The sequence below is a fragment of the Sus scrofa genome, chromosome 2 (assembly GCF_054392235.1).
Source record: "Sus scrofa isolate SSC_HxYL_T2T_F1_AM1 chromosome 2, Sscrofa_HxYL_maternal_Yorkshire_Landrace_v2.0, whole genome shotgun sequence".
NCBI lineage: Eukaryota > Metazoa > Chordata > Mammalia > Artiodactyla > Suidae > Sus > Sus scrofa.
In genome coordinates, this window is record NC_139384.1 from 10,333,515 (window position 1) to 10,359,930 (window position 26,416).

The 26,416-nt window shown below is 50.9% G+C and overlaps 1 protein-coding gene and 1 long non-coding RNA gene across 3 annotated transcripts; one reads left to right on the forward strand and one right to left on the reverse strand.

Annotated features, from left to right (window-relative positions):
- The first annotated feature begins 495 nt into the window (after nt 1-495).
- On the forward strand, nt 496-20,936 carry LOC146405085 (pregnancy-associated glycoprotein 2-like). 2 transcript variants are annotated; one of them, XM_085010995.1, is made up of 9 exons: nt 496-598; nt 1,700-1,838; nt 3,176-3,293; nt 3,385-3,503; nt 4,717-4,916; nt 5,851-5,964; nt 7,506-7,647; nt 7,735-7,833; nt 20,611-20,936. In XM_085010995.1, the coding sequence occupies exons 1-9, from the start codon at nt 498-500 to the stop codon at nt 20,764-20,766; spliced, it is 1,188 nt and encodes a 395-aa protein (XP_084867121.1). In that variant the 5' UTR covers nt 496-497; the 3' UTR covers nt 20,767-20,936. The 2 variants fall into 2 exon arrangements, with proteins under 2 accessions (XP_084867121.1, XP_084867120.1); XM_085010994.1 differs by lacking the exon at nt 20,611-20,936 and adding an exon at nt 9,162-9,695.
- Nucleotides 16,026-17,910, reverse strand: LOC146405086 (uncharacterized). The gene is made up of 3 exons (XR_014836944.1): nt 17,771-17,910; nt 17,585-17,683; nt 16,026-16,339 (listed from the first exon to the last, which is right to left on the reverse strand). It is a non-coding gene; the product is annotated as an uncharacterized LOC146405086 (long non-coding RNA).
- Nucleotides 20,937-26,416: the final 5,480 nt, after the last annotated feature.

Here is a 26,416-nt window from a genome sequence, read left to right on the forward strand (position 1 = left end):
TGAAGAGAATGTGCATCCCAGGTGCCATGATCTGTGCCATGGGTCCCTACCTAAAGCCACTTGTATGTCAGGAGGCTGCACTTAAGTCTTTACTGTGCCATTTGAACTCTTCACAATCCCTGCTCCAACAGAGGACAGAAAGGCACACCTCACAAAGTGGCTGCCAAGACCACACAAAACTATGTAATGTCAAGCATGGCCCCCAGCACTTATTTTTATCACATTATTAGCAGTGTTTCATCTCCCATGTCACAAGAGCTTCCCAGCTCTTTGTTAGTCCCCGCACTTTGATTTGGTTGTGCAGTTAAGCCCCAAGGAAGACATAGAAGTAGAATCTCTGTATTCTGAGAATTTTCCAAGTCCACCGCCAAAGATATCGATGGAGGCTAAGATCTTATCAGGAGGTCTGTATTTCTTATCAGGTCCATTGGTGGCCGAGAGGGGACGATACAGGCATGTCAGAGCATATATAACTAGGAGTTTCCAGCCACCACTGCATGCTCAGAACTCCCTCTTTCCTGAGTACCTGGACCCAGGAAAGAAGCATGAAGTGGCTTGTGATCCTTGGGCTGGTGGCCCTCTCAGACTGCTTAGTCATGTAAGTACGGGGACTAGAACTGACAGCATCTCTCTCTATGGGAGGTTTCTTGTCGCCCTGGCATCCTCTTATTCCTCCACACATTGGGGTTAGAAGGGAATGCCATCATTCCTGACAGTCTTAAACCTCAGCTCTCACAGACTGATAAGTACTTTGCATGGGAACCATGGGGCCCAAGGGTCTTGGGGAAGGCCTGCAGAATTGCACAACTCTGGGGGCACCAGTCCCATCACAACCCATATGAAAAATGGCACTCCTTGGATTTGTTCAGTGCACATCCTGTGCAACTGTCACTGAGGTCCCGTGGAAAGCATTTCTCCTGCATTTGCTCCTAGGTCTTCTCTCGGCTCTCTCTCCATTTCTGTGTCTATGAGTTTCTAGGGCTTCACCTGTGGATCTCTCTTCTTTCTCTCCAACTCTCTGGCTGACTCTACCCATGAAGAACACTCGGAGGTTTTGTTCATTTTCCTTTCAAGTCTGATTCTTCCTCATTCGCTAGCCTCTTAATTGGCACAATTTATTCCCCATCTCCTGGCTCCATCTCTCATCCCTTTCTTCGGCTTCAGCCCTGGAGGAAGATCAGGAGGCCTACTGCTAGGCCTTTTGACCTCTAACAAGCAGTATGACCACAGCCAAGTCACAGACTCCCTGTCCTGCATTTCAAAGTCCTTCTCTCTAAAAAGAGGATCACGATCCCCCTTCTGCCTCCTCCCAGAGCTACTGTGAGGCAGATACTCTTGGATGACAATAGCGATGGGATCGGCTACCATGGTGGAGACTTCCCACACATAAGGCACATGACTTCCATCCTCTTCCTTAACAGCCAGAACATTCTATGTAGGGGGCGGGGGCTATTGCATTCAACCTGGGTGCCACTGGAGGCTCTGAGGCTCCAAGGGCTCCCATGGCTTTTGCAACATTACAGGAAAGAACCTGTATTCAAACCTAGGCCCTTGCCATGGTCTTTGCAGGATGACACTCCTCATAACAATGCTTGGAAAACACACAGCGTCGGTACAATGGAGGGTGACAGTCCTTCTACAACATGGGCAGCTGTTGGCTATCTCTTGTTTTTTTCCTTTTCCCAATGCACCGTGAAAGGATCCCTCTCACGAAGGTCAAGTCCGTCCGAGAAAGCCTCAGAGAAAAAGGCTTGCTGAAAAATTTCCTCAAGGAACATCCTTACAAAATGATCCAGAACCAGAAAATCGCTTGTCACCCGCTGAGGAACTACCTGGATGTGAGTGAAAGGGGATGAAGGCCCCATAGGTACCCCTGGTGCTCTGGTCAAGCCTGGGGTTCCCCTGGAGGGGCCAGGAGGGATGTTGGGGCTGGAGCCCCTTCAGGAAGCAGAACCACAGGGGGATCTGGCACCTCACACCCAGAGGAGAAGGCACTCCCACCCTCAACTCTTGGTCTGTGGTGACTGGGCCCAGAGATGACCCGGTGGCAGGTAAACCTCCATTTCTGTGCCAGAGGAAATTTTGGGGGACTGGGGGGCGGGGCAGCACTGCGCTCGAAGCATATGGAAGTTCCCGGGCTAGGAGTTGAATTAGAGCTGCCAACAACCAGCCTACACCACAGCCACAGCAAGGCATTTCATGCCACGTCTGCTACCTACACCACAGCTCACGGCCACGCCATTCTTCAACCCACTGAGCAGGGCCAGGGATCCAACCCAATCCTCACAGATCCTAGGGGGGTTCCTCATGGCTGAGCCACAGCTGGAACTCCCAAGATTCTTCTTTTTGAACTAAGGGAGCCACTTAGTTACAGATGAAGGGTGAGTCATGTCTAACTAAACAATAAAGCCAACTGCAAAGCAACTTTGAGGCCACAGACAGTGGAAGTCCATCCAGCCTCTGTAGACCCCAAAATGATACGAGTAAAAGTTATTGAGCTCCTACGGTGGGTGATGCTATAAAAACTTAATACCCTATGGTTATGATTGCTGATTTTATTTTTTATTTTTTGTCTCTTTTGCCTTTTGAGGGCCACGCCCATGGCATATGGAGGTTCCCAGACTAGGGATCAAGTCAGACGTTCAGCTGCTGGCCTACGCCACAGCCACAGGAACGGGGGGATTCGAGCTGTGTCTAAAGACCCACATTGCAGTTCATGGCAACACCAGATCCTTAACCCACTGAGTGAGGCCAGGGAAGGAACCCGTGTCCTCATTGATACTATTCGGGTTCGTTAACTGCTGAGCCACGACAGGAACGCCCATGGCTACTGATTTTGAGAAAGGCCTTTATCTTTCTCAAGAATGCATATCTCAGTCTGAGACACAGACAAAGAATAAATGAATGTCGCAATAAAGGGCCAACTGCGTGCTGTTGACAGGACAAGGTTTGAGTTTGGGTGAAGGAAGGAGAAGGAAGTGCTCAGGCTGGGCCTTGAGGGGGACACTGGAGAGCTGCTCCAATGAGACACTGGTCTGAGCACAGGCTGTGAGGTGGGGCCGTGCACAAGGGATGTTAGGTGCCATGGGACACCTCGAGGTTGGTGGCACATTGGGAAACCAGGGTGACCAGGGCACCCAGGCCTGCCTTGATCACCCCTCCCCGCTCCCTATAGATGGCCTACGTGGGCAACATCACCATCGGCACACCCCCACAGCAGTTCAGCGTCGTCTTTGACACCGGCTCAGCTGACCTGTGGGTGCCCTCCGGCTACTGCAAAAGCAAGGCCTGTGGTGAGTGCCCTCCCTGCCCCCCCTTGTGCTCCCCCCGACCCCCTCCTCAGACCTCAGCAAGCTGATGGAAATTCATCTCCTCTGTCTGCAGTTACACACAGGTCCTTCAACCCTTCCCACTCCAGCACCTTCCGCCTCCCGGGCAAAAACTTCGAGTTGAAATACGGCTCTGGAAAGATTTCAGGATTCCTTGGCTATGACACTGTTTGGGTAATGTGGAAACTGCAAGCTCAGGCAGGGCTGGCCCTGGAAGGGACTGCTGCTTCCCAGGCAGACACAGATCCCTTGGGAGGGCCTGCCTTTCCCAAAGTTCCGAGTGGCTCGCCCCCCACCTGCCCTGGGGAGGAAGTGCACCTGCTGACATGCAAACTCTCAGAAGAGCTAACCCAGAGAAATGTTTGCGTGTGGATTTGCTGCTCAGGTGCCACTTTGCTGGCAGCGGGGAGGGGGGGAGTAAAACACACACATTTCTGTTCCCCCACTAGGCCTGGCACTGTGCCAGGCACTTCCACTGTGACCATTGTTTAATTCTGCAGCCCCTCTCCCCTGCAGCAGGTACTGTCATTACCTCCTTTGTACAGATTAGGGAACTGAGGTGCGGAGAACAAGGGCCTTGGCCAAGGTCACCCACCCATCTGGTAAGCGGTGAAGCTGGGCTGGCCAGTCAGAACTAAGCTGTTGTGGGGCTTTCGGGGGAGAGAATAAAACTGATCTGGGGACCCTGGGGAGCAGCCCAGGGCTTCAGGCACTCAGGCAGGGGAGGCAGGGGGCCAAAGATGTGGGAGCAACCTGCTAAGTGCACTCTTACTCTAGGTGGTCTTGGAGAATCTAATTAAAACTAAGGCCAGCCTCCTCCAAAGGGCCAGGGTATTCTCTTTCCCTTTCTCACTGTCTCTCTCTCACTCTCTCTGTCGCTCTCGCTCTCTCACACACACACACACACATACACACACACACTCCGCATGTTTCTCGGCAGAATTTTCATAAGAACCTTGAAGCTACCTTTTACAATGGGCATTTGTCTTACTGTGTAGATGCAGAATCGACAACGCATAGCAACGAACCCATCCCTTTCTGCCATCAGATCCCAGGGGTGCCAAAGAGAAAGCTACCCTGCCCTCTACTCATTTCTCCTCAGGTGGGAACCATTTGATCCTGCCCTGAGTCTCACTCTCCCCCCAGGACAAGGGCATAAGACCAGTCTACTAACTACAGACAGTGTTTGCAGATGGAGCAGCTGTGGGTTGAAATCCACAGCCCTGAACAAATGGAGGCAAATCCTGGTCCAGCTCAGCCTATGGTCAAGCCAGGGCCCAGGCAGGCCTTAGTTCTCTGCAAGCTAATGGCATCTCTTATCCCCTTCACCCCAGTCCAGCCCCAGACCTGCTTAAAAATCCACGTGGGAACACCCCCTCTCCCGCAGATCGGCAGTCTCAGGACCATGAACCAGGTATTTGGCCTGAGCCAGTTGGAGACCGGTGAGGCCTTTGAACATGGAGTCTTTGATGGCCTCCTGGGCCTGGGCTTTCCCAGCCTCGCCCTCAAAGGGACCACCCCCATCTTCGACAACCTAAAGAAGCAAGGGCAAATTTCTGAGCCTGTCTTTGCCTTCTACCTGAGCACGTAAGTCTCAGCTAGACAAGCCCTCTCGCCACATCAGCCGTACGACGCTTTCAGTTGCATGAAAAATTCTAGACTATGTGATGCAGATGTTTCTAGACACTGATAGTTAAGAATAAGATCAACCAAATGGGACTCAAGGCCACAGTTGGCCATGCACCCGGATTTGGTAAATAAAGGTTTATGGAACACGCCATGCTCCTGGGGCCAAGAGCAGCACTTGGTCCAGAGAGGTGGAGGGAGGAGGAGGAGCAGTGGAGGGGTCAGGATTCAGGTGGGAGGAGGAGAGAACGGGATTCGCTGACGGATTCGATAAGGAAGGAAGGACAGGGATGGGGGGACTCTTTCTTCCTCACTCACATTTGACCAGGAGCCCAGGAGCAGCTAGAGCACTGGCAGGGGCCAGTGCGAAAGGAACATGTGGGACCCCTTGTGGAAAAAGCTTGAGTTTCAGGACAGAGATGGCAGAGGCACGGGGCCCTGCTGAACGGGGGGCCCATGGATGGCTCAGGTCACAGGCCCAGGAACCTGGCCCTGGGTGAGCCTGATCCATGCCCTTAGTGACCTCAGGTCTCAGCTTTCCTGAAAATTGACAGGCTGGCCCAGTGGAAGCCACAGCCCTCCAGGCTGGGGTCCCCTGAGGGACTCTGTCAGCAGGCCGATTGCGGGAAGGGACCAGGCCCTCCAGGAAGGGTGGGTGCTCAGAGCCTGGCCAGGATGCCCAGGTTCAAACCTCTTCTGGGCCACTCATTAGCCAGTCAGGTACTCAACCCTCCATGCCTCAATTCCTGCATCTGTAAAATGGGATCTTAGCAGTGCCTGTGAGGGGTGGATAAACACAGCCCTCAACAGTGCCTGGTGTGTGGCCGAATTTGAGAAAAGCCACCCATTATTCTCCTACACTCAGCCCTCCCTCTCCCTCTCCTCTTCTCAACAGGAAGGAGGAGGGCAGTGCAGTGATATTTGGTGGCGTGGACAGAAGCTTCTATAAAGGAGAGCTCAAGTGGGTGCCCCTGACAAAACCCAACTACTGGCAGATCGCCTTGGACAGGTAAGCCCCTCCCTCTGAGGGCCACCCTGAGGGATGTCCCCACACATGCACACAGACATGGACAGGCTCACACACATGCACTCACAGATGCACCACCACACACACACACAGATACACACATACACATACACTCCACACACACAAAAACGCTCTGAAACACAAAGACAAATGTAGACACTCACAGGCACAAAAGACGCACAGGCAGGCACACACAGTCACACAGACACACGAACATACACAGACATAGAGATACACAGACAGACACGCACACCTCTCAGAGTTTATATTCACTCACGCCTCCTGACCAGGGTCCTGACAAGGGCCCAGAAATGCTTGTGCAACCAGGGACACTGCATCTTCCGTGCTGAGAGGCAGGCGGGGAGCATGGGTTGAGGTCCCTGAAGTGTCCCGAAAGGAGGATCAGGGAGACTTCCACGAGCCTGAGCAGGCTGGTGCTACGATGACCAACCGTCCTCGGCTACCCAGGCCCAAGCAGGTGATTAGGGCACAGGATTGCCAGTGGGAGAACAGGACACGTCCTGGACAAACTGGGAAAACGGGTCTCCTTAGGGAGAAGCTACCCAGCAGTGCAGAGAGGTTGGCTGCATTCCTGAGACTGGAAAGCACATCAGACAGAGAGACACTTCCTGACCCTGACCCACCCAGCCCCATCCCAGGCACACAGGGAGACAGGGGCTATGGCAGAGACCACCAGGGAGCTGGGATCCAAGAGTGGCCTCAGAACGAGAGGCAGGAGTTGAGCCCCTCACACAAGAGCTTCCATGTCCCTTGGAGGCCCCTGGGCCGCTCAGTCATCACCTGCCCAGGAGCCTCAGTGCCTGAGCCAGCCCAGGGGGCAGGGCTGGGGGACAGCCGCTCCCTTGGCACCCTGTGTCCCCCTCCCCACCACTCTGAGCATCTGCTGCCCCAGAGAATCTCCACCGTCCCTCTGGGTGTTGACCCGTTATTGCTCAGACACCAGAATCAGGGCTCTGGTTGTCCCTCATTCATGTCTTCATTCATTCATTCAACAAACCCATGGCGTGGATCTGCTCTGTGCTGGGCCCTGAGGATACCCCTTGTTCTTACAGACCTAGCATCTAGGAAGGTGGACATTCAGGAAACAAGTCCCACAAAGAATGAATTACCACTTTGCTCCAGGCTAGACATGAGGAAGTGTGTACAGAGAAAGGCCAAGAGTGGAGAATGATCTAGTCGGGAGATGGGAGGGGGTGGTGGGAGAATTCCCTGAAATGTGACAATGAAGCTGCAACCCAGATGATGAGGAGAAATCAACCAAAGGGGATGGAGGCCTTCTAGACAGGGTGACCAGCATGTGCCAAGGCCCTGAGGCACAAATGAGCCCGGTGCATTCAGGAACTGAAAGGAAATCAAGGAAAGTGAAATGACCAGAGCAAAGGAAAACAGAGTGGGGACAAGAGCTGGAGGACTGTTCTGGAGACAGTCGTGGGTGGGGGCAGTGGCAGCAGTGGGAGACTTCAGCGTGACCCTGGAGCCCCCTTTGTCCCACTGTCTCTCAGGATCACCTGGAGAGGGCAAATTTTTGGTTGTCCCCGCGGCTGCCAGGCCATCGTGGATACCGGGACCACGTACCTGCTTGGCCCACACGCAGAGGTGGACAAAATCCATTCTCTCATGAACGCAGTGCCCCTTCAGGAAGAGGTGAAGTATCAGGCCACAGGGTCACTCTGGGGCTCTTCTCCCAGGAAGGATCAGCTGAGCCAACCTCTCTCCCTCTTCCTCTAACAGTACCTGGTCCATTGTAATGCCAGGGACACCTACCCTGACATCATCTTCACCATTAACAATGTCGACTACCCAGTGCCAGCTCATGCCTACATCCGAAAGGTGAGGGGCCAACCCTGGGGGCTGGTTCTTAAATCTGCAGTGTGTGGCACCAGTGCGCTGCTTGATGCCAGGAGGAGGGGGCCCTCTACAGGCCAAGATGCACCCCTGCAGTTCCCACCCCACCACCCACCACCACGTGGCCCTGGCTGGAGAGGGGGCCAGGGCCTCCCACAAAACCAGCCTCTTGAAGGCAAAGGGAAGACTAGGACAACCACCATCCTGAAATAAAGATGGAGACTCCACCCCGGGCAGGCACGGTGCCAGGCACAAGGAGAGGGGACCACTAAGGGCATCTGCCCTCATGAAGCATGACTACAACCAGGGCCCACAGATGGATGACACAGAATCCCTGTGATCATCAGGCTGAGGGACAAGGGGGTTGGCTGAGGACACTGCCAGTGTGTTGTCCCGCCAGAGTGGTTCACAGTCTCCCTGCCCATCTCCAAAGTGCCCTGGTTTGGATGATGATTAGAGGGTTTGCCGAGTCCTAGGCTGCACCTGCCCTTCGTAAGCCCCAGGTCCCCCTCTGGGAGCTGGGACACCAGACCAGCCCTGTGCAGGGCTTGGAGGCCCTCCTGCATGAAGGGGACACAGTGACTGCACAGCCCCTGGCTCAGACTTGAGCGTTAATGCACGTCAGCTCCCGATGGGAATTGAGAGGAGGCTGAAGGAGCTCAAAGAAGGCTGTGAGGAAGAGAGGGAATTTCAATGATTCTAAACCCCCAGCCTCTTGGAGGAGTGAGAAGCCCCTCTGGGGTGGAGGCAAATCGACACTGGGCTCCGTGCCCACGGCACCCCTGGGGGCTGTGCCAAGGGATGCCAGGGGAAGTCCCAGCATGACAAGGGCTAGAGACAAGGGAGCACCAGGCCAAGTGACCCAACTCAGCCTGGAGTGGCCAAGGTGGTTGAGCATGGATCCAGAAGGCCATCCGTGTGGGGGTGGGGGGGTGAGGCGCTGAGCGCAGCCTTAAAGAACAGGTTGTGCAAGAAATAGCAACAACAACAACAACAACAACAACAACAAAAATTAAAAAAGAAAAAAAAAAAAGAACAGGTTGTGGGGAAAGGGGCAAGAAAAGGCCTTCTGTGCAGAGAGAACAGCCAGCCTGGGGCAGAAGGAAAGAAACAGCAGGGAGGGGGGGAGGGGGGCTACAGTCTGCCTGGTTCTTGGATGGACACCCCACTTCCACAGCTGCTCAGAGAGCCACTCAGCTCTCACCTAAGGCGGGGGATGAAACCCAGAAGCTGCAGATCTGGATACAGAGGTTGGGCAGCAGCAGGGTGAGTGCTCGGGCTCAGGCTCATGGCTGTGTCTTTCCTCCTCCCAGGATGCTAATGATATCCTCTGCTACAGCACCTTTGAGGCGATGGGGGATACTCTGACCAAGAGCCAGACCTGGGTCCTGGGTGATGTCTTCTTAAAGGTGTACTTCACCGTGTTCGATCGAGGACAGAACAGGATTGGCCTGGCTCGGGCCGCATAAATGCTGGGGCTGCTTCCAGAAACAACCAGGCCCACCTCCCCAAACACACATTCCCTCACACCTAGGGCATTCCCGCCCAAGGAGGGCGGCTTGAACGGGGTTCAATGTTCTGCAAAGCCCAGTTCTCAGTAAAGAATAAAGGATTGCCTTTGCAATGGTGCTGATACCAACCAGTGCCTCTCTTGGAGTCTGGGCGATTCCTGGTAATCCTGCAGGCCTGGACAACCTCGTCTGAACCACAAGTGAGAGGAGCCCACCTCCATGAGATTGCCAATGGAAGGGCAGACTTCTTGGAAGGATACTGGGGACTGGGGATGCAGGAACCAGAGCAGATCCAAAGATCTCAGTGACTGGACCCAATAAATCAGACTCAGCTTACTCTCTTCCCTGCTCTTTCCCTTCTCTCATCTTTGATCGAGTCTCTTAACTGGACAGCTTTCTGCCCTCAGGCATCTACACGAAATGAAAGACTCCGAAGCTTCCTGCCCCAGTGTTTTATTTTATTTTATTTTTACCTTTTTTTTCCCTACTGTACAGCATGGTGACCCAGTTACACATACACATATCCATTCTTTTTTCGCCCATTACCATGCTCCATCAGAAGTGACTAGGCAAGAGTTGCCAGTGCGACACAGCAGGATCCCATTGCTTGTCCATTCCAAAGGCAATTGTCTGCATCTATTAACCCCAAGCTCCCAATCCATCCCACTCCCTCCCCCTCCCCCCAGGCAACCACAAGGCTATTCTCCAAGTCCATGAGTCTCTTTCCTGTGGAAAGCTTCCTTTGTGCCATATATTCGCTCCAGACATGAGTGATATCATATGGCGTTTGTCTTTCTCTTTCTGACTTACTTCACTCAGGATGAGAGTCTCCAGTTCCATCCATGTTGCTGCACATGGCATTAGTTCGTTCTTTTCTATGGCTGAGTAGCATTCCATGGTGTATTTATACCACAGCTTCCTAATCCAATCATCTGTCGACGGACGTTTGGGTTGTTTGCATGTCTCGGCTTTTGTGAATAGAGCTACAATGAACATGCAGTGGCATGTGTCTTTTTTAAGGAAAAGTTTTGTCCGGATATATGCCCATGAGAGGGATTGCTGGCTCATATGGTAGATCTATGTATAGTTTCCTAAGGTACCTCCATACTCATCTCCATAGTGGTTGTACCAGCTTACATTCCCACCAACAGCGCAGGAGGGTTCCCTTTTCTCCACACCCCCTCCAGCACTTGTTATTTGTGGACTTATGAATGATGGCCATTCTGACTGGTGTGAGGTGGTATCTCGTGGTAGTTTTGATTTGCATTTTTCTAATAATCAGGGCTGTTGAGCATTTTATCATGTGCTTGTTGCTCATCTGTACATCTTCCTTGGAGAAATGTCTGTTCAGGTCTTTTGCCCATTTTCTCCATTGGGTTGTTGGCTTTTTTGCGGTTGAGTTGTAGAAGTTGTTTGTATGTTTTAGCTGTAAGTTGTCTTTTTGGTTTCTTTGTGGTTTCCTTTGCTGTGCAAAAGCCTGTCAGTTTGATTAGGTCCCATTGGTTTATTTTTGCTTTTATTTCTGTTGCTTTGGGAGACTGACCTGAGAAAACATTTGTAAGGTTAATGTCAGAGAAGGTTTCGCCTATGTTCTCTTCTAGGAGTTTGATGGTGTCTTGTCTGATGTTTAAGTCTTTAAGGCATTTAGAGTTTATTTTTGTAGATGGTGTGCAGGTGTGTTCTATGTATGATCTTTTTGATGTGTTGTTGGAGTCGGTTGGCTAAAATTTTGTTGATATTTTTTGCGTCTATGTTCATCAAGGATATTGGCCTACGGTTTTCTTTTTTGGTGGTATCTTTGTCTGGTTTTGGGATTAGGGTGATGGCGGCATCATAGAATGTCTTTGGGAGGGTTCCTTCTTCTTCAACCTTTTGAAAATGTTTAAGGAGGATGGGTATAAGTTCCTCTTTGTATGTTTGGTAGAATTCACCTGTGAAGCCATCTGGTCTTGGACTTTTATTTGTAGGGAGTGTTTTTATGGCATATTCAATTTCATTTCTCGTGATCGGTCTGTTCAGTTGATCTATTTCTGCCCCTGGGTTTTATATCCCTAAGACATCTCACCCCCTAGTGAAAGAAGCTCAGAAAAGATCAGGGTACCAGGGATGCTCTGATTGGTCCACCTAAGTTCATGTTTCCAACCCAGGCCAGCCATCGTGGAGGGGTCTTGGGGTACTACAATTGGCTTACTTGGTCGCATGGCCCTGCCAGGCAGCATCTCATTAACAGTTTCCTCCAGAACCACAGCTCTGTACCTGGGGCTAAGTGGCTCCAAAGGATGTGACACAGGGATGTTCCAGATTTAGGAGCAGGTTGTGATTACTGCAGCAACTCTGCCACCTTCTAAGAGGGATAGTAAGTGGTAAAAAAAAAAAAAATAGATGCTAGGAGTTCCCAGGTGGCCTAGTGGTTAAGGATTGGTGTTTCGGCTAGGTTCACTGCTGTGGCTGGGATTCATTCCCTGGCCCCTCCACATACCAAGGGCCAGGCCACAAAGTAAAAAAAGATTCCATTCTTCTCAACTCAAGGACCTTTAACAGTGGCCTTCTGCTCAAGAAGGGCTCTTGCTGAAGCCCTGCTAACTGCAATTTCCCTTGTCCCCCAACCCCTAGTCACCAGCTCTCTGCCACCCAACCTCTGTAGTGTTTTTTCCAGTCTCACTTCTGGGTTGACAGACCATGTGGATACCTGAGCCATCCCCACCCTTTCAGGGGCCCAGCATGGCCCTTACCTTGGCCTCTAATTCTGCTGGCAGGGCCGCCTGTCCAGGTAAAGGGCAGTACTGGGTGCACAAAGACTTCAGGTGTTCCTGAGTTTCCTCCAGAGAAGCATCTGGTTCCAGCTGCCATTGTTTGGCATGTTTGCAGACCCAGGCAGATGCCCAGGCTGGGGACAGCAGGGGTTAGAGGTGAAGGGAGGCCCTGATGGAAGAAGGAACAGAGAGGAATAAATAAGATGGAAAATAGGAGTTCCCATCATGGCACAGTGACTAACAAATCCGACTAGGAACCTTGGGGTTGTGGGTTCAATCCCTGCCCTTGCTCAGTGGATCTGGCATTGCCGTGAGCTGTGACGTAGGTCGCAGATGCGGCTCGGATCCCACGTTGCTGTGGCTCTGGCGTAGGCTGGCAGCTACCCAAGAAATGGCAAAAAGACAAAAAAAAAAAAAAAGATGGAAAATACACCCAAATCAATACACAGTTCCAGCCTTTACTTCACTCAGGCAAGACAAATGTCAGCTAAAGCAATGCCTCCCTGCCTTCATTTTTTCATTCAGTGCAAATTTCCTGAGCACTTACTATGTGCCTGGTACTGTGGTGGACCCCAGGGATAGAGGGCTGCCTTAGGAACACACCACCCGGACATGGAGACAGATAAACAGACAACCCTCAGTGGCAAGGGCCAGATGGAGAAAGCAACAGAGGTGTTGAGATAGAACTGGGTTTTGGCTTAATGGAGGTGCAGCAAAAAGTTTATAAGACTCATTTTCCAAGCTGTCTTCATGGAACTATAATGCCTTTCCTGGTCAGAAACCACCAATAACAGTCAAATAAACAGCCCCAGCTGATGACAGGTGCAATCTCCCTGTTTCCTCATGAGCCCCTGCAGGGCATGATCCCCATGGTACAGATGAGGGAAGTCTCCTCCCATCTTCTGGTTCCAGTACCAGGGACAGGCACACAGTAGGTCCTCAATTAATCCATGTTGAATAAATGAGTGGATGGATCCCTAAGTGCTTTCACTAGAACACACTGCAGCACCCATGTCAGGGGTCATGCATGATGTCAGCATGGCTTATTTCCATAATAGCAACCTGAAAAGGTCAGGCTTGGCTCCCCAGATGAGCCTAAGGGAGGGGCTGAAGCAGGTGTCTGTTAATAAGCCTGCTGTTCTTGAGTGTCAGTATTGGCAGGCTACACCACCAACATGAGGATAAATTCTGATTTTCAAAGCAAGCCTTTTGCCCCACCCTCCACAGTTATCCTTTACTAATTGCAGTCCAGAGAGATTTGATGAAAGAAAAGGTAGGAAAAACAGGGAAAAGATAGATCTTGTAAAAGTGTAAATTGGTAATCTTTTGGAGATATTAGTCCTTAAAATAAGTACGGCCTCTCTCCTAGCATCTTTGTTTGTAAGGTTTATGCTAAAGCAATGATCAGAAGCACCCACAAACATCAGAGTTCCCGTTGTGGCTTAGTGGGAAGGAGCCCAACTAGTATCCATGAGGTCGCAGGTTCAATCCCTGGCCTGGCTCAGTGGGCTACAGATCTGGCGTTGCGACAAGCTGTGGCGTAGGTCACAGGCACGGCTTGGATCCTCTGTTGCTGTGGCTGTGGCATAGGCGGGCAGCTGTAGCCTTGATTTGACCCCTAGCCTGGGAACTTCCACATGCCCCAGGTGTAGCCCTAAAAAGGGGGAGAAAAAAGGCAGGATTTCCTTCTTTTTTAAAGGCTGAATAATATTCCATTTGTAGAGAATGTCTACCACATTTCCTTTATCCATCCAATTGTTGATGGATCCTGATTTTAATTTTGGGGGAATAACTACCCAGAAGTGGGACTGCTGGATCAAATAGCAATTCTCTTTTCAAGTGTTGGAGGAACCTCCCTTCTGTTTTCCAGCAGCTGCATCCTTGTCCACTCACACCAGCACAGGGTTCCACGTCCTCCTCCACACTTGTCATCTTTTGTTCTTTATAATGACCACACTAGTAGGTGTGAGGTGATATCTCATTGTCACTTGAAGTGCATTTTCTTGAGGATTCGTGTGAGAGGATCTATCCTCATTCCAAATTTACAGAAGAGGAAACTCCTGTCCAGAGATGAACTTATCAAGGTCACATGACCGGTAGGTGTCAGCGGTGGGATTTGAACCCAGGCAGAAGAGCTCCAGGATGTACTTGCCTGGCCAGGATGCTGCAGTGTCTTCCATGTGCTTAGCAACCCAGGGATCCTGCTGTTTTATATTCTGTTCCTTTCTCTCTGTGTCACATTGGAACAATTTCTCCCAAAACTGAATATTCTCCTAAAAATGCAATTTTCTTTTTCATTTTTCTCTTTATGGCCACACCTGGGGCATATGGAACCCACTGCACAAGGCCAGGGATCAAACCTGCATCCTTAGGAACACTATGTCAGGTTCTTAACCCACTGAGGCATAATGGGAACTCCTATGCATTTAAAATTTTAAAACAGTCTCCCAAAGCAACAGAAATAAAAGCAAAAATAAACCAATGGGACCTAATCAAACTGACAGGCTTTTGCACAGCAAAGGAAACCACAAAGAAACCAAAAAGACAACTTACAGAATGGGAGAAAATAGTTTCAAACGATGCAACTGACAAGGGCTTCATCTCTAAAACATACAAACAACTTCTACAACTCAACCGCAAAAAAGCCAACAACCCAATGGAGAAAATGGGCAAAAGACCTGAACAGACATTTCTCCAAGGAAGATGTACAGATGAGCAACAAGCACATGATAAAATGCTCAACAGCCCTGAATGTTAGAGAAATGCAAATCAAAACTACCACGAGATACCACCTCACACCAGTCAGAATGGCCATCATTCATAAGTCCACAAATAACAAGTGCTGGAGGGGGTGTGGAGAAAAGGGAACCCTCCTGCGCTGTTGGTGGGAATGTAAGCTGGTACAACCACTATGGAGATGAGTATGGAGGTACCTTAGAAAACTGTACATAGATCTACCATATGAGCCAGCAATCCCACTCATGGGCATATATCCGGACAAAACTTTTCCTTAAAAAAGACACATGCCACTGCATGTTCATTGTAGCTCTATTCACAAAAGCCGAGACATGCAAACAACCCAAACGTCCGTCGACAGATGATTGGATTAGGAAGCTGTGGTATAAATACACCATGGAATGCTACTCAGCCATAGAAAAGAACGAACTAATGCCATGTGCAGCAACATGGATGGAACTGGAGACTCTCATCCTGAGTGAAGCAAGTCAGAAAGAGAAAGACAAACGCCATATGATATCACTCATATCTGGAATCGAATATATGGCACAAAGGAAGCTTTCCACAGGAAAGAGACTCATGGACTTGGAGAATAGCCTTGTGGTTGCCTGGGGGGAGGGGGAGGGAGTGGGATGGATTGGGAGCTTGGGGTTAATAGATGCAGACAATTGCCTTTGGAATGGACAAGCAATGGGATCCTGCTGTGTCGCACTGGCAACTCTTGCCTAGTCACTTCTGATGGAGCATGGTAATGGGCGAAAAAAGAATGGATATGTGTATGTGTAACTGGGTCACCATGCTGTACAGTAGGGAAAAAAAAGGTAAAAATAAAATAAAATAAAACACTGGGGCAGGAAGCTTCGGAGTCTTTCATTTCGTGTAGATGCCTGAGGGCAGAAAGCTGTCCAGTTAAGAGACTCGATCAAAGATGAGAGAAGGGAAAGAGCAGGGAAGAGAGTAAGCTGAGTCTGATTTATTGGGTCCAGTCACTGAGATCTTTGGATCTGCTCTGGTTCCTGCATCCCCAGTCCCCAGTATCCTTCCAAGAAGTCTGCCCTTCCATTGGCAATCTCATGGAGGTGGGCTCCTCTCACTTGTGGTTCAGACGAGGTTGTCCAGGCCTGCAGGATTACCAGGAATCGCCCAGACTCCAAGAGAGGCACTGGTTGGTATCAGCACCATTGCAAAGGCAATCCTTTATTCTTTACTGAGAACTGGGCTTTGCAGAACATTGAACCCCGTTCAAGCCGCCCTCCTTGGGCGGGAATGCCCTAGGTGTGAGGGAATGTGTGTTTGGGGAGGTGGGCCTGGTTGTTTCTGGAAGCAGCCCCAGCATTTATGCGGCCCGAGCCAGGCCAATCCTGTTCTGTCCTCGATCGAACACGGTGAAGTACACCTTTAAGAAGACATCACCCAGGATCCAGGTCTGGCTCTTGGTCAGAGTATCCCCCATCACCTCAAAGTGCTGTAGCAGAGGTTATTATTAGCATCCTGGGAGGAGGAAAGACACAGCCGTGAGCCTGAGCCCGAGCACTCACCCTGCTGCTGCCCAACCTCTGTATCCAGATCTGCAGCTTTTGGGTTTCATCCCCCGCCTTAGGTGAGAGCTGAGTGGCTCTCTGAGCAGCTGAGGAAGCAGGGTGTCCATCGAAGAACCAGGCAGACTGTAGTCCCCCTCCACCCCTCCCTGCTGTTTCTTTCCTTCTGCCCCAGGCTGGCTGTTCTCTCTGCACAGAAGGCCTTTTCTTGCCCCTTTCCCCACAACCTGTTCTTTAAGGCTGCACTCAGCGCCTCTCCCCCAACCCCCACTCGGGTGGCCTTCCTGGACTCCTGCTCACCCTCCTTGGCCACTCCAGGCTGGGTTGGTTGACTTGCCCAGTGCTCCATTGTCTCTAGCCCTCATCAGCTGGATGTGCCCCTGGCATCCCTTGGCACAGCCCCCAGGGGTGCCATGGGCACAGAGCCCAGTGTCGATTTGCCTCCACCCCAGAGGGGCTTCTCACCCCTCCATGAGGCTGGGGGTTTAGAATCATTGAAATTCCCTCTCTTCTTCACAGCCTTCTTTGAGCTCCTTCAGCCTCCTCTCAATTCCCATCGGGAGCTGACGTGCATTAACGCTCAAGTCTGAGCCAGGGGCTGTGCAGTCACTGTGTCCCCTTCATGCAGGAGGGCCTCCAAGCCCTGCACAGGGCTGGTCTGGTGTCCCAGCTCCCAGAGGGGGACCTGGGGCTTATGAAGGGCAGGTGCAGCCTAGGACTCAGCAAACCCTCTAATCATCATCCAAACCAGGGCACTTTGGAGATGGGCAGGGAGACTGTGAACCACTCTGGCGGGACAACACACTGGCAGTGTCCTCAGCCAACCCCCTTGTCCCTCAGCCTGATGATCACAGGGATTCTGTGTCATCCATCCGTGGGCCCTGGTTGACCGGAAGCTCCTTGAGGGCCAAGACCCTTAGTGGTCCCCTCTCCTTGTGCCTGGCACCGTGCCTGCCCGGGGTGGAGTCTCCATATGGATTTCAGGATGGTGGTTGTCCTAGTCTTCCCTTTGCCTTCAAGAGGCTGGTTTTGTGGGAGGCCCTGGCCCCCTCCCTGGCCACAGCCATACGGTGGTGGGTGGTGGGATCTGCAGTGGTACAGCTTGGCCTGTAGAGGGGCCCCTCCTCCTGGCATACAGCAGTGCACTGGTGCCACACACTGCAGATTTAAGAACCAGCCCCCAGGGTTGGCCCCTCACCTTTCGGATGTAGGCACGAGCTCGCACTGGGTAGTCGACATTGTTAATGGTGAAGATGATGTCAGGGTAGGTGTCCCTGGCATTACAATGGACCAGGTACTGTTAGAGGAAGAGGGAGAGAGGTTGGCTCAGCTGATCCTTCCTGGGAGAAGAGCCCCAGAGTGACCCTGTGGCCTGATACTTCACCTCTTCCTGAAGGGGCACTGCGTTCATGAGAGAATGGATTTTGTCCACCTCTGCGTATGGGCCAAGCAGGTACGTGGTCCCGGTATCCACGATGGCCTGGCAGCCGCGGGGACAACCAAAAATTTGCCCTCTCCAGGTGATCCTGAGAGACAGTGGGACAAAGGGGGCTCCAGGGTCACGCTGAAGTCTCCCACTGCTGCCACCGCCCCCACCCACGACTGTCTCCAGAACAGTCCTCCAGCTCTTGTCCCCACTCTGTTTTCCTTTGCTCTGGTCATTTCACTTTCCTTGATTTCCTTTCAGTTCCTGAATGCACCGGGCTCATTTGTGCCTCAGGGCCTTGGCACATGCTGGTCACCCTGTCTAGAAGGCCTCCATCCCCTTTGGTTGATTTCTCCTCATCATCTGGGTTGCAGCTTCATTGTCACATTTCAGGGAATTCTCCCCCCTCTACCTCTTCCCCCACCGACTACATCAGGCTCTTCCCTTGGATATTCTCTGTACACACTTCTTCATGTCTAGCCTGGAGAAAGTGGTAATTCATTCTTTGTGGGACTTGTTTCCTGAATGTCCACCTTCCTAGATGCTAGGTCTGTAAGAACAAGGGGTATCCTCAGGGCCCAGCACACAGTAAATCCACACCATGGGTTTGTTGAATGTTGGAGGTTCTCTGGGGCAGCAGATGCTCATTAGAGTGGTGGGGAGGGGGACACAGGGTGCCCTGGGAGAGCTTGTCCCCCAGCCCTGCCCCCTGGGCTGGCTCAGACACTGAGGCTCCCGGGCAGGCGATGAGCGGCATTCCCCAGGGGCCTCCAAAGACATGGAAGCTCTTGTGTGAGGGGCTCAACTCCTGCCTCTCGTTCTGAGGCCACTCCTGGGTCACAGCTACCTGGTGGCCTCTGTCATAGCCCCTGTCTCCCTGTGTGCCTGGGATGGGGCTGGGTGGGTCAGGGTCAGGAGGCGTCTCTCTGTCTGATGTGCTTTCCAGTCTCAGGAATGCAGCCAACCTCTGTGCACTGCTGGGTAGCTTCTCCCTAAGGAGACCCGTTTTCCCAGTTTGTCCAGGATGTGTCCTGTTTTCCCACTGGCAATCCTGTGCCCTAATCACCTGCTTGGGCCTGGGTAGCCGAGGAAGTTGGTCATCGTAGCACCAGCCTGCTCAGGCTCGTGGAAGTCTCCCTGATTCTCTTTTCAGGACACTTTAGGGACCTCAACCCATGGTCCCCGTCTGCCTCCCAGAGCGGAAGCTGCAGCATCCCCGGGTTGCACAAGGTGGGGGGAGAGGTGCTGAGTGCAGCCTTAAAGAACAGGTTGTGGGGAAAGGGGCAAGAAAAGGCCTTCTGTGCAGAGGGAACAGCCAGCCTGGGGCAGAAGGAAAGAAACAGCAGGGAGGGGTGGAGGGGGACTACAGTCTGCCTGGTTCTTCGATGGACACCCTGCTTCCTCAGCTGCTCAGAGAGCCACTCAGCTCTCACCTAAGGAGAGAGATGAAACCCAGATACCTGGAGGAGGGGGGCCTCTACAGGCCAAGCTGCACGACTGCCGATCCCACCCCCACCACCCACCACTGACCACTCATCACCAAATGGCTGTGGCCAGGGTGGGGGCCAGGGCCTCCCACAAAACCAGTCTCTTGAAGGCAAAGGGAAGACTAGGACAACCACCATCCTGAAATCCATATGGAGACTCCACCCCGGGCAGGCACGGTGCCAGGCACAAGGAGAGGGGACCACTAAGGGTCTTGGCCCTCAAGGAGCTTCCGGTCAACCAGGGCCCACGGATGGATGACACAGAATCCCTGTGATCATCAGGCTGAGGGACAAGGGGGTGGCTGAGGACACTGCCAGTGTGTTGTCCCGCCAGAGTGGTTCACAGTCTCCCTGCCCATCTCCAAAGTGCCCTGGTTTGGATGATGATTAGAGGGTTTGCCGAGTCCTAGGCTGCACCTGCACTTCCTAAGACCCAGGTCCTGCTCTGGGAGCTGGGACACCAGACCAGCCCTGTGCAGGGCTTGGAGGCCCTCCTGCATGAAGGGGACACAGTGACTGCACAGCCCCTGGCTCAGACTTGAGCGTTAATACACATCAGCTCCCAATGGGAATTGAGAGGAGGCTGAAGGAGCTCAAAGAAGGCTGTGAAGAAGAGAGGGAATTTCAATGATTGTAAACCCCCAACCTCATGGAGGGGTGAGAAGCCCCTCTGGGGTGGAGGCAAATCGACACTGGGCTCTGTGCCCATGGCACCCCTGGGGGCTGTGCCAAGGGATGCCAGGGGCACATCCAGCTGATGAGGGCTAGAGACAATGGAGCACTGGGCAAGTCAACCAACCCAGCCTGGAGTGGCCAAGGAGGGTGAGCAGGAGTCCAGGAAGGCCACCCGAGTGGGGGTTGGGGGAGAGGCGCTGAGTGCAGCCTTAAAGAACAGGTTGTGGGGAAAGGGGCAAGAAAAGGCCTTCTGTGCAGAGGGAACAGCCAGCCTGGGGCAGAAGGAAAGAAACAGCAGGGAGGGGTGGAGGGGGACTACAGTCTGCCTGGTTCTTCGATGGACACCCTGCTTCCTCAGCTGCTCAGAGAGCCACTCAGCTCTCACCTAAGGAGAGAGATGAAACCCAGATACCTGGAGGAGGGGGGCCTCTACAGGCCAAGCTGCACGACTGCCGATCCCACCCCCACCACCCACCACTGACCACTCATCACCAAATGGCTGTGGCCAGGGTGGGGGCCAGGGCCTCCCACAAAACCAGTCTCTTGAAGGCAAAGGGAAGACTAGGATCTGGATACGGAGGTTGGGCAGCAGCAGGTGAGGGCTCAGGCTCACGGCTGTGTCTTTCCTTCTCCCAGAATGCTAATAATAACCGCTGCTACAGCACCTTTGAGGATATCATGGATACCTTGAACCAGAGGGAGATTTGGATCCTGGGTGATGTCTTCTTAAGGCTGTACTTCACTGTTTATGATGAAGGACAGAACAGGATTGGCCTGGCTCAGGCCACATAAATGCTGGGGCTGCTTCAAGCAACATCCAGGCCAACCCCTCCAAACACACATTCCCTCACACCCAGGGCATTCTCGCCCAGGGAGGGCAGCTTGAACGGGGTTCGGTGCTCTGAAAAGCCCTGTTCTCAGTAAAGAATAAAGGATTGCCTTTGCAATGGTGCTACTACCAACCAGCGCCTCTCTCTGAGTCTCTCTGGGCGGTGCTTCATAATAGCGCAGGACTTGACGACCTAGTCTGAACCACAAGTGAGAGGAGCCCATCTCCACGAATTTTCCAAGGGAAGGGCAGACCTCTTGGAAAGATAGTGGAGATCGGGGATCCAGGAATCAGCACAGATCCAAAGATCTCAGACACTGGACCCAAGTCATCAGAAGCCATCAGCTCACGCTTCCTCTCCATTGCTCTTTCCCTCTTCCCATCTTTGACTCTCTTAGCCTCTCTCTTACCTTTCCTCCCTCAGGCTTCTAAACATACTGAAGGACTCCGCAGCTGCCTGCCCCAAGGTTTTATATTCCAAAAGGCATCTAACCCCTTGGGAAACAAGCGCACAGAAGATCGGGGTACCAGGGAGGGCTCTGATTGGTCCACCTGAGGTCATGTGTCCAACCCTGGACCAACCATCACGGAGGGGGTCGTGGGTACTCTGATTGGTTTAACTTGGTCACATGGCCCTGCCCTGCAGAGACCAGGATTGACAGGTTCTTCCAGAACCATTATTGGAGCTGGGGAGAAGTGGCCCCAAGTAAGTGCCAGAGGGATATTCTAGATTACAGAACAGTGTGTGACTATCCCAGAAACTGTGCCACATTCTCAGAGGGATGGTAAAGGTTAATAAAAATAGATGCTAGGAAGTTCCCGTCGTGGCGCAGTGGTTAACGAATCCGACTAGGAACCATGAGGTTGCGGGTTCGGTCCCTGCCCTTGCTCAGTGGGTTAACGATCTGGCGTTGCTGTGAGCTGTGGTGTAGGTTGCAGACGCGGCTCAGATCCCGCGTTGCTGTGGCTCTGGCGTAGGCCGGTGGCTACAGCTCCGATTAGACCCCTAGCCTGGGAACCTCCATATGCCGTGGAAGCGGCCCAAAGAAATAGCAAAAAGACAAAAAAAAAAAAAAAAAATAGATGCTAGGCAGTGCCTTATCCTTGAGTGGTTAAGGAACCGCCTTGTGCCTGGTGTCACTGCTGTGGCTCAGGTTCAATCCCTGGCCCCTGGATGTGCTACAAGACTGGCAAAAAAAAAAAAAAAATTCTATTCTTACCCTCTCAGAGGACCTTTGACAGTGGCCCTCTGCTCCAGAAGGGCTTTGGTTGACGCCCTGCAAACTAGAATGTTCCCCTTATCCCCCACCCCCACCCCAGCCATCAGCTCTCTGCCACCCACTCCTGTACTATCCTTCCCAGTCCCACTTCTGGGGTGACAGACACATGTGGCTGCCCAAGCCATCCCCACTCCTTTGAGGCCCCAGCATGGCCCTCATCTTGGCCTCAAATACTGTTGGTGGGGCTGTGTAAAGGGGGGAACATGATGCACAAAGACATCAGCCTTTCAGAGCTTCCTCCAGAGGGCAGAGACACAAACCACCTGGTCCCAGCTGCCATGGTTGGGCACGTTTGCAGACCCAGATAGTTGCCCAGGCTAGACAGAAGGAGTCAGAGGCAAAGGGAGGTCCTGATGGAAGAAGGAACAGGGAGGAATAAATAAGATGGAAAACACACCCAACTCACCCAAAGTATCTGCACTTTACTTCGCTCAGGCAAGAAAATGTCAGCTACAGGACATTCCCTTCATGTTTTCATTCAGTACAAATTTACCAAGCACTTGAACTATGTGCCAGGTACTGTGGTGGATCCCAGAGATAGAGGGCTGGGTTAGGAGCCCACCACCCAGGCGTGGAGACAGATAAACAGACCCCCAGTGGCAAGGGCCAGATGGAGAAAACGGCAGAGGTGTTGAGATACAACTGGGTTTTGGCTTAATGGAGACTCAAGCAAAGAGTTTGTGAGACTCGTTTTCCAAGTGGTCCTTGTGGAGCCATAAGCAATGCCTCTCCTGGTGAGAAACCACCAATAACAGTCGTAATAATCAGCCCCAGTTGATGACACGTGCAGTCTCCCTGTTTCCTCATGAGCCCCTGCAGGGCGTGATCCCCATGGTACAGATGAGGGAAGTCTCCTCCCATCTTCTGGTTCCAGTACCAGTGATAGGCACACAGTAGGTCCTCAATAATTCCATGTTGAATAAATGAATGGATGGATCCGTAAGTGCTTTCACTAGAACACACTGCTGCACCCATGCTGGGGATCATGTATGATGTCAGCATGGCTTATTTCCGTAATAGCAACCTGAAACGGCCAGGCTTTTCTCCCTAGATGAGCCTAAGGGAGGGGCTGAAGCAGGTGTCTGTTAATAAGCCTGCTATTCTTCAGTCTCTATTTTGGCAGCCTGTGCCACCAACATGAGGATAAATTCTGATTTTCAAAGAAAACATCTTGTCCTACACTCCACCTTTATCCTCTACTAATTGCAGACCACAGAGTTGATAGCCTTCCGTGAGAGAAAAAGTAGGAAAAACAGGAAAAAGATAAATCTGGAGTTCCCATTGTGGCTCAGTGGAAACGAGCCCAAATAGTACCCATGAGGATGGAAGTTTGACGCCTGGCCTCACTCTGTGGGTTAAGGATCCAGCATTGCCATGAGGTGTGGTGTGTGTTGCAGACGTGGCTTGGACCCTGAGTGCCCGTGGCTGTGACATAGGCTAGCAGCTGCAGCTCTCATTCAACCCCTAGCCACGGGTCTCAGGTGCAGCCCTAAAAAGCAAGAAAAGAAAAGAAAAGGAAAAAAATTTTTAGAGATAGATCTTGAACGTTTCTTGTGAGTGTATAAATTGGTATAGTCTATTTGGAGATGATTTATCCCTAAAATAAGTATGGTTCTCTCCCAGAAATCTTGCTTCTAAGATTTATGCTAAAGCAATGATCACAAACAAATATTAATAAGCACCCACAAACATTAATAAGCAAGGATGCAATCCTCAGGGCCTCTTACAAAAGGGAAAATCTAGGACATCCCAAGGCTCATTCAAGTATACACAGCGCAGATCAGCCATCGAGCAACTGCCTTAAAATTGTGTTTGGGGGAGGCCTTCAGTGTTAGGAGATATTTTTCCAATACGACACTGAGAGAAAAGAACAGAATACAAAACAGCATGATCCCCAGGTTGCTAAGCACGTGGAAGACACTGCAGCATCCTGGCCAGGCAAGTACATCCTGGAGCTCTCCTGCCTGGGTGCACATCCCACCTCTGACACCTACAGGTCATGTGACCTTGATAAGTTCTTCTCTGGACAGCAGTTTCCTCTTCTGTAAATTTGGAATGAGGATAGATCCTCTCACATGGATCCTCAAGAAAAAGCACATTAAGTGACAATGAGATATCACCTCACACCTACTAGTGTGGTCATTATAAAAAACAAAAGATGACAAGTGTGGAGGAGGACATGGAACCCTGTGCTGGTGGGAATGGACAAGGATGCAGCTGCTGGCAAACAGAAGGGAGGTTCCTCCAACACTTGAAAAGAGAATTGCTATTTAATCCAGCAATCCCACTTCTGGAATCCCACTTCTGGGTAGTTATTCCCCCCAAATTAAAAGCAGGATCTCAAAGGGATATTTGTACTGTCCTGTTCATTGCAACATTATTCACAATAGCCCAGATGTGGAAACAACTTAGATCCATTAACATTTGAATGGATGAAGAAAATATGATACAGACATACAATGGAATATCATTCAGCCTTAAAAAAGGAGGAACTCCTGCCATTTAAAAAAAAAGTAGTTAATTTAGAATGTTCTGTCAATTTCTACTGCACAGGAAAATAACCAAGTTATACATTTATATACATTCTCTTTCTCATATTATCTTCCATCATGTTCTATCATAAGTGATTGGATATTGTTCTCTGTGCTATACAGCAGGATCTCGTTGCTCATCCATTCTAAATGTAATAGTTTGTATCTAATAACCCGATACTTTTAGTCCATCCCACTCCCTCCCCCTCCAACTTGGCAGCCACAAGTCTGTTCTCTAAGTCCCTCAGTTTCTTTCTCTTCTGGAGATAGGTTCGTTTTGCCACAATGCAGATTCCATGTATGAGATATCACATGATATTTTCCTCTCTTTCTGAATTACTTCATTTAGTATGAGAACCTCTAGTCACATCCATGTTAACACAAACGGCATTCTTTTGACTTTTGTTATGGCTGAGTAATATTCCATGGTGTCTATGCACTACATCTTCTTAATCCAGTCATCTGTCAATGGACATTTAGGTTGTTTCCATGCCTGGGCTATTGCAGAGAGTGCTGCAGTTTTTATCATAGGGGTGCATGTAGCTTTTGGAATGAAAGTTTGGTCTGGATATATGCCCAGAGTCGGATTGCTTGATCATATGTCAGTTCCATACGTAGTTTTCTGAGGTACCTCCAAACTGTCTTCCAAAGGGGTTGTACCAATGTACATTGCCACCAAGAGTGTAGGAGGGTTCCCTTGTCTCCACAGCCTCTCCAGCATATCTCATCTATGGACGTATTGATGATGGTCTTTCTGACAAGTGCGAGGGGGTACCTCATTGTAGTTTTGATTTGCATTTCTTTAATGACTAGTGATGTTGAGCATTTTTTCAGGTGTCTGCTGGCCATCCATATGTCTTCCTAGGAGAAATGTCTCTTTAGGTCTTCTGCCCACTTTTCAATTGCATTCTTTGTGCTTTTGCTGTTGAGTTGCAGGAGGTGTTTGTATACTTTGAGAGTAAACCCTTCTTGGTTGCATGGTTTCTAACTATTTTCTCCCATTCTATAGGTTGTCTTTTTGTGGTTTTTATGGTTTCTTTTGCTGTGCAAAAGCTTGTCCGTTTTAGTGGGTCCCTTTGGCTTCTTTTCGTTCCTATTTCTCTTGCCTTAGGGGACTGACCTAAGAAAACATTTGTGTGGTTGACGTCAGAGAATGTTTAGCCTATGTTCTCTTCTGGGAGTTCGATGGTGTCCTATCTTATGTTTAAGTCTGTAAGCCATTGTTAGTTGACTTCTGTGTGTAGTGTGAGGGAGTGTTCTACTTTCATTGATTTACATGCAGGTGTCCAGCTTCGCCAGCACCGCTTGCTCAAGAGACTGTCTTTTTCCATTTTCTATTCTTGCTTCCGTTTTGAAGATTCATTGACTACAGTGGTCCATTTCTACTAGGTGTCTGGGCTTATTTCTGGGCTCCCTCTCTCTTCTGTTGCATTAGTCACTATGTCTGTTTTGTACCAGTACCACACTCTCTCGGTTACAGAATATTGTCTGAAGTCTGGGAGAGTTACGTCTCCTGCTTGGTTTTCTTCCTCACTACTGCCTTGGCAATTCAGGCTCTTTTATGGTTCCATACACATGTTTGGATTGTTTGTTCCAGGTGTGAGAAAAATGTCGTCAGTAATTTCGTAGGGATCTCATGAACAATGCCGATGGCTTTGAGTGGATGTCCTTTTAATAACATGAATGCTTCCAGTGCAAGAGCATGGGATATCTTCCCATTTCTTTGAATCCTCTTTAATTTACTTGATTAATGTCTTATAGTTCTCAGCATAGGAGACTTTCACCACCTTGGTCTGGTTTAT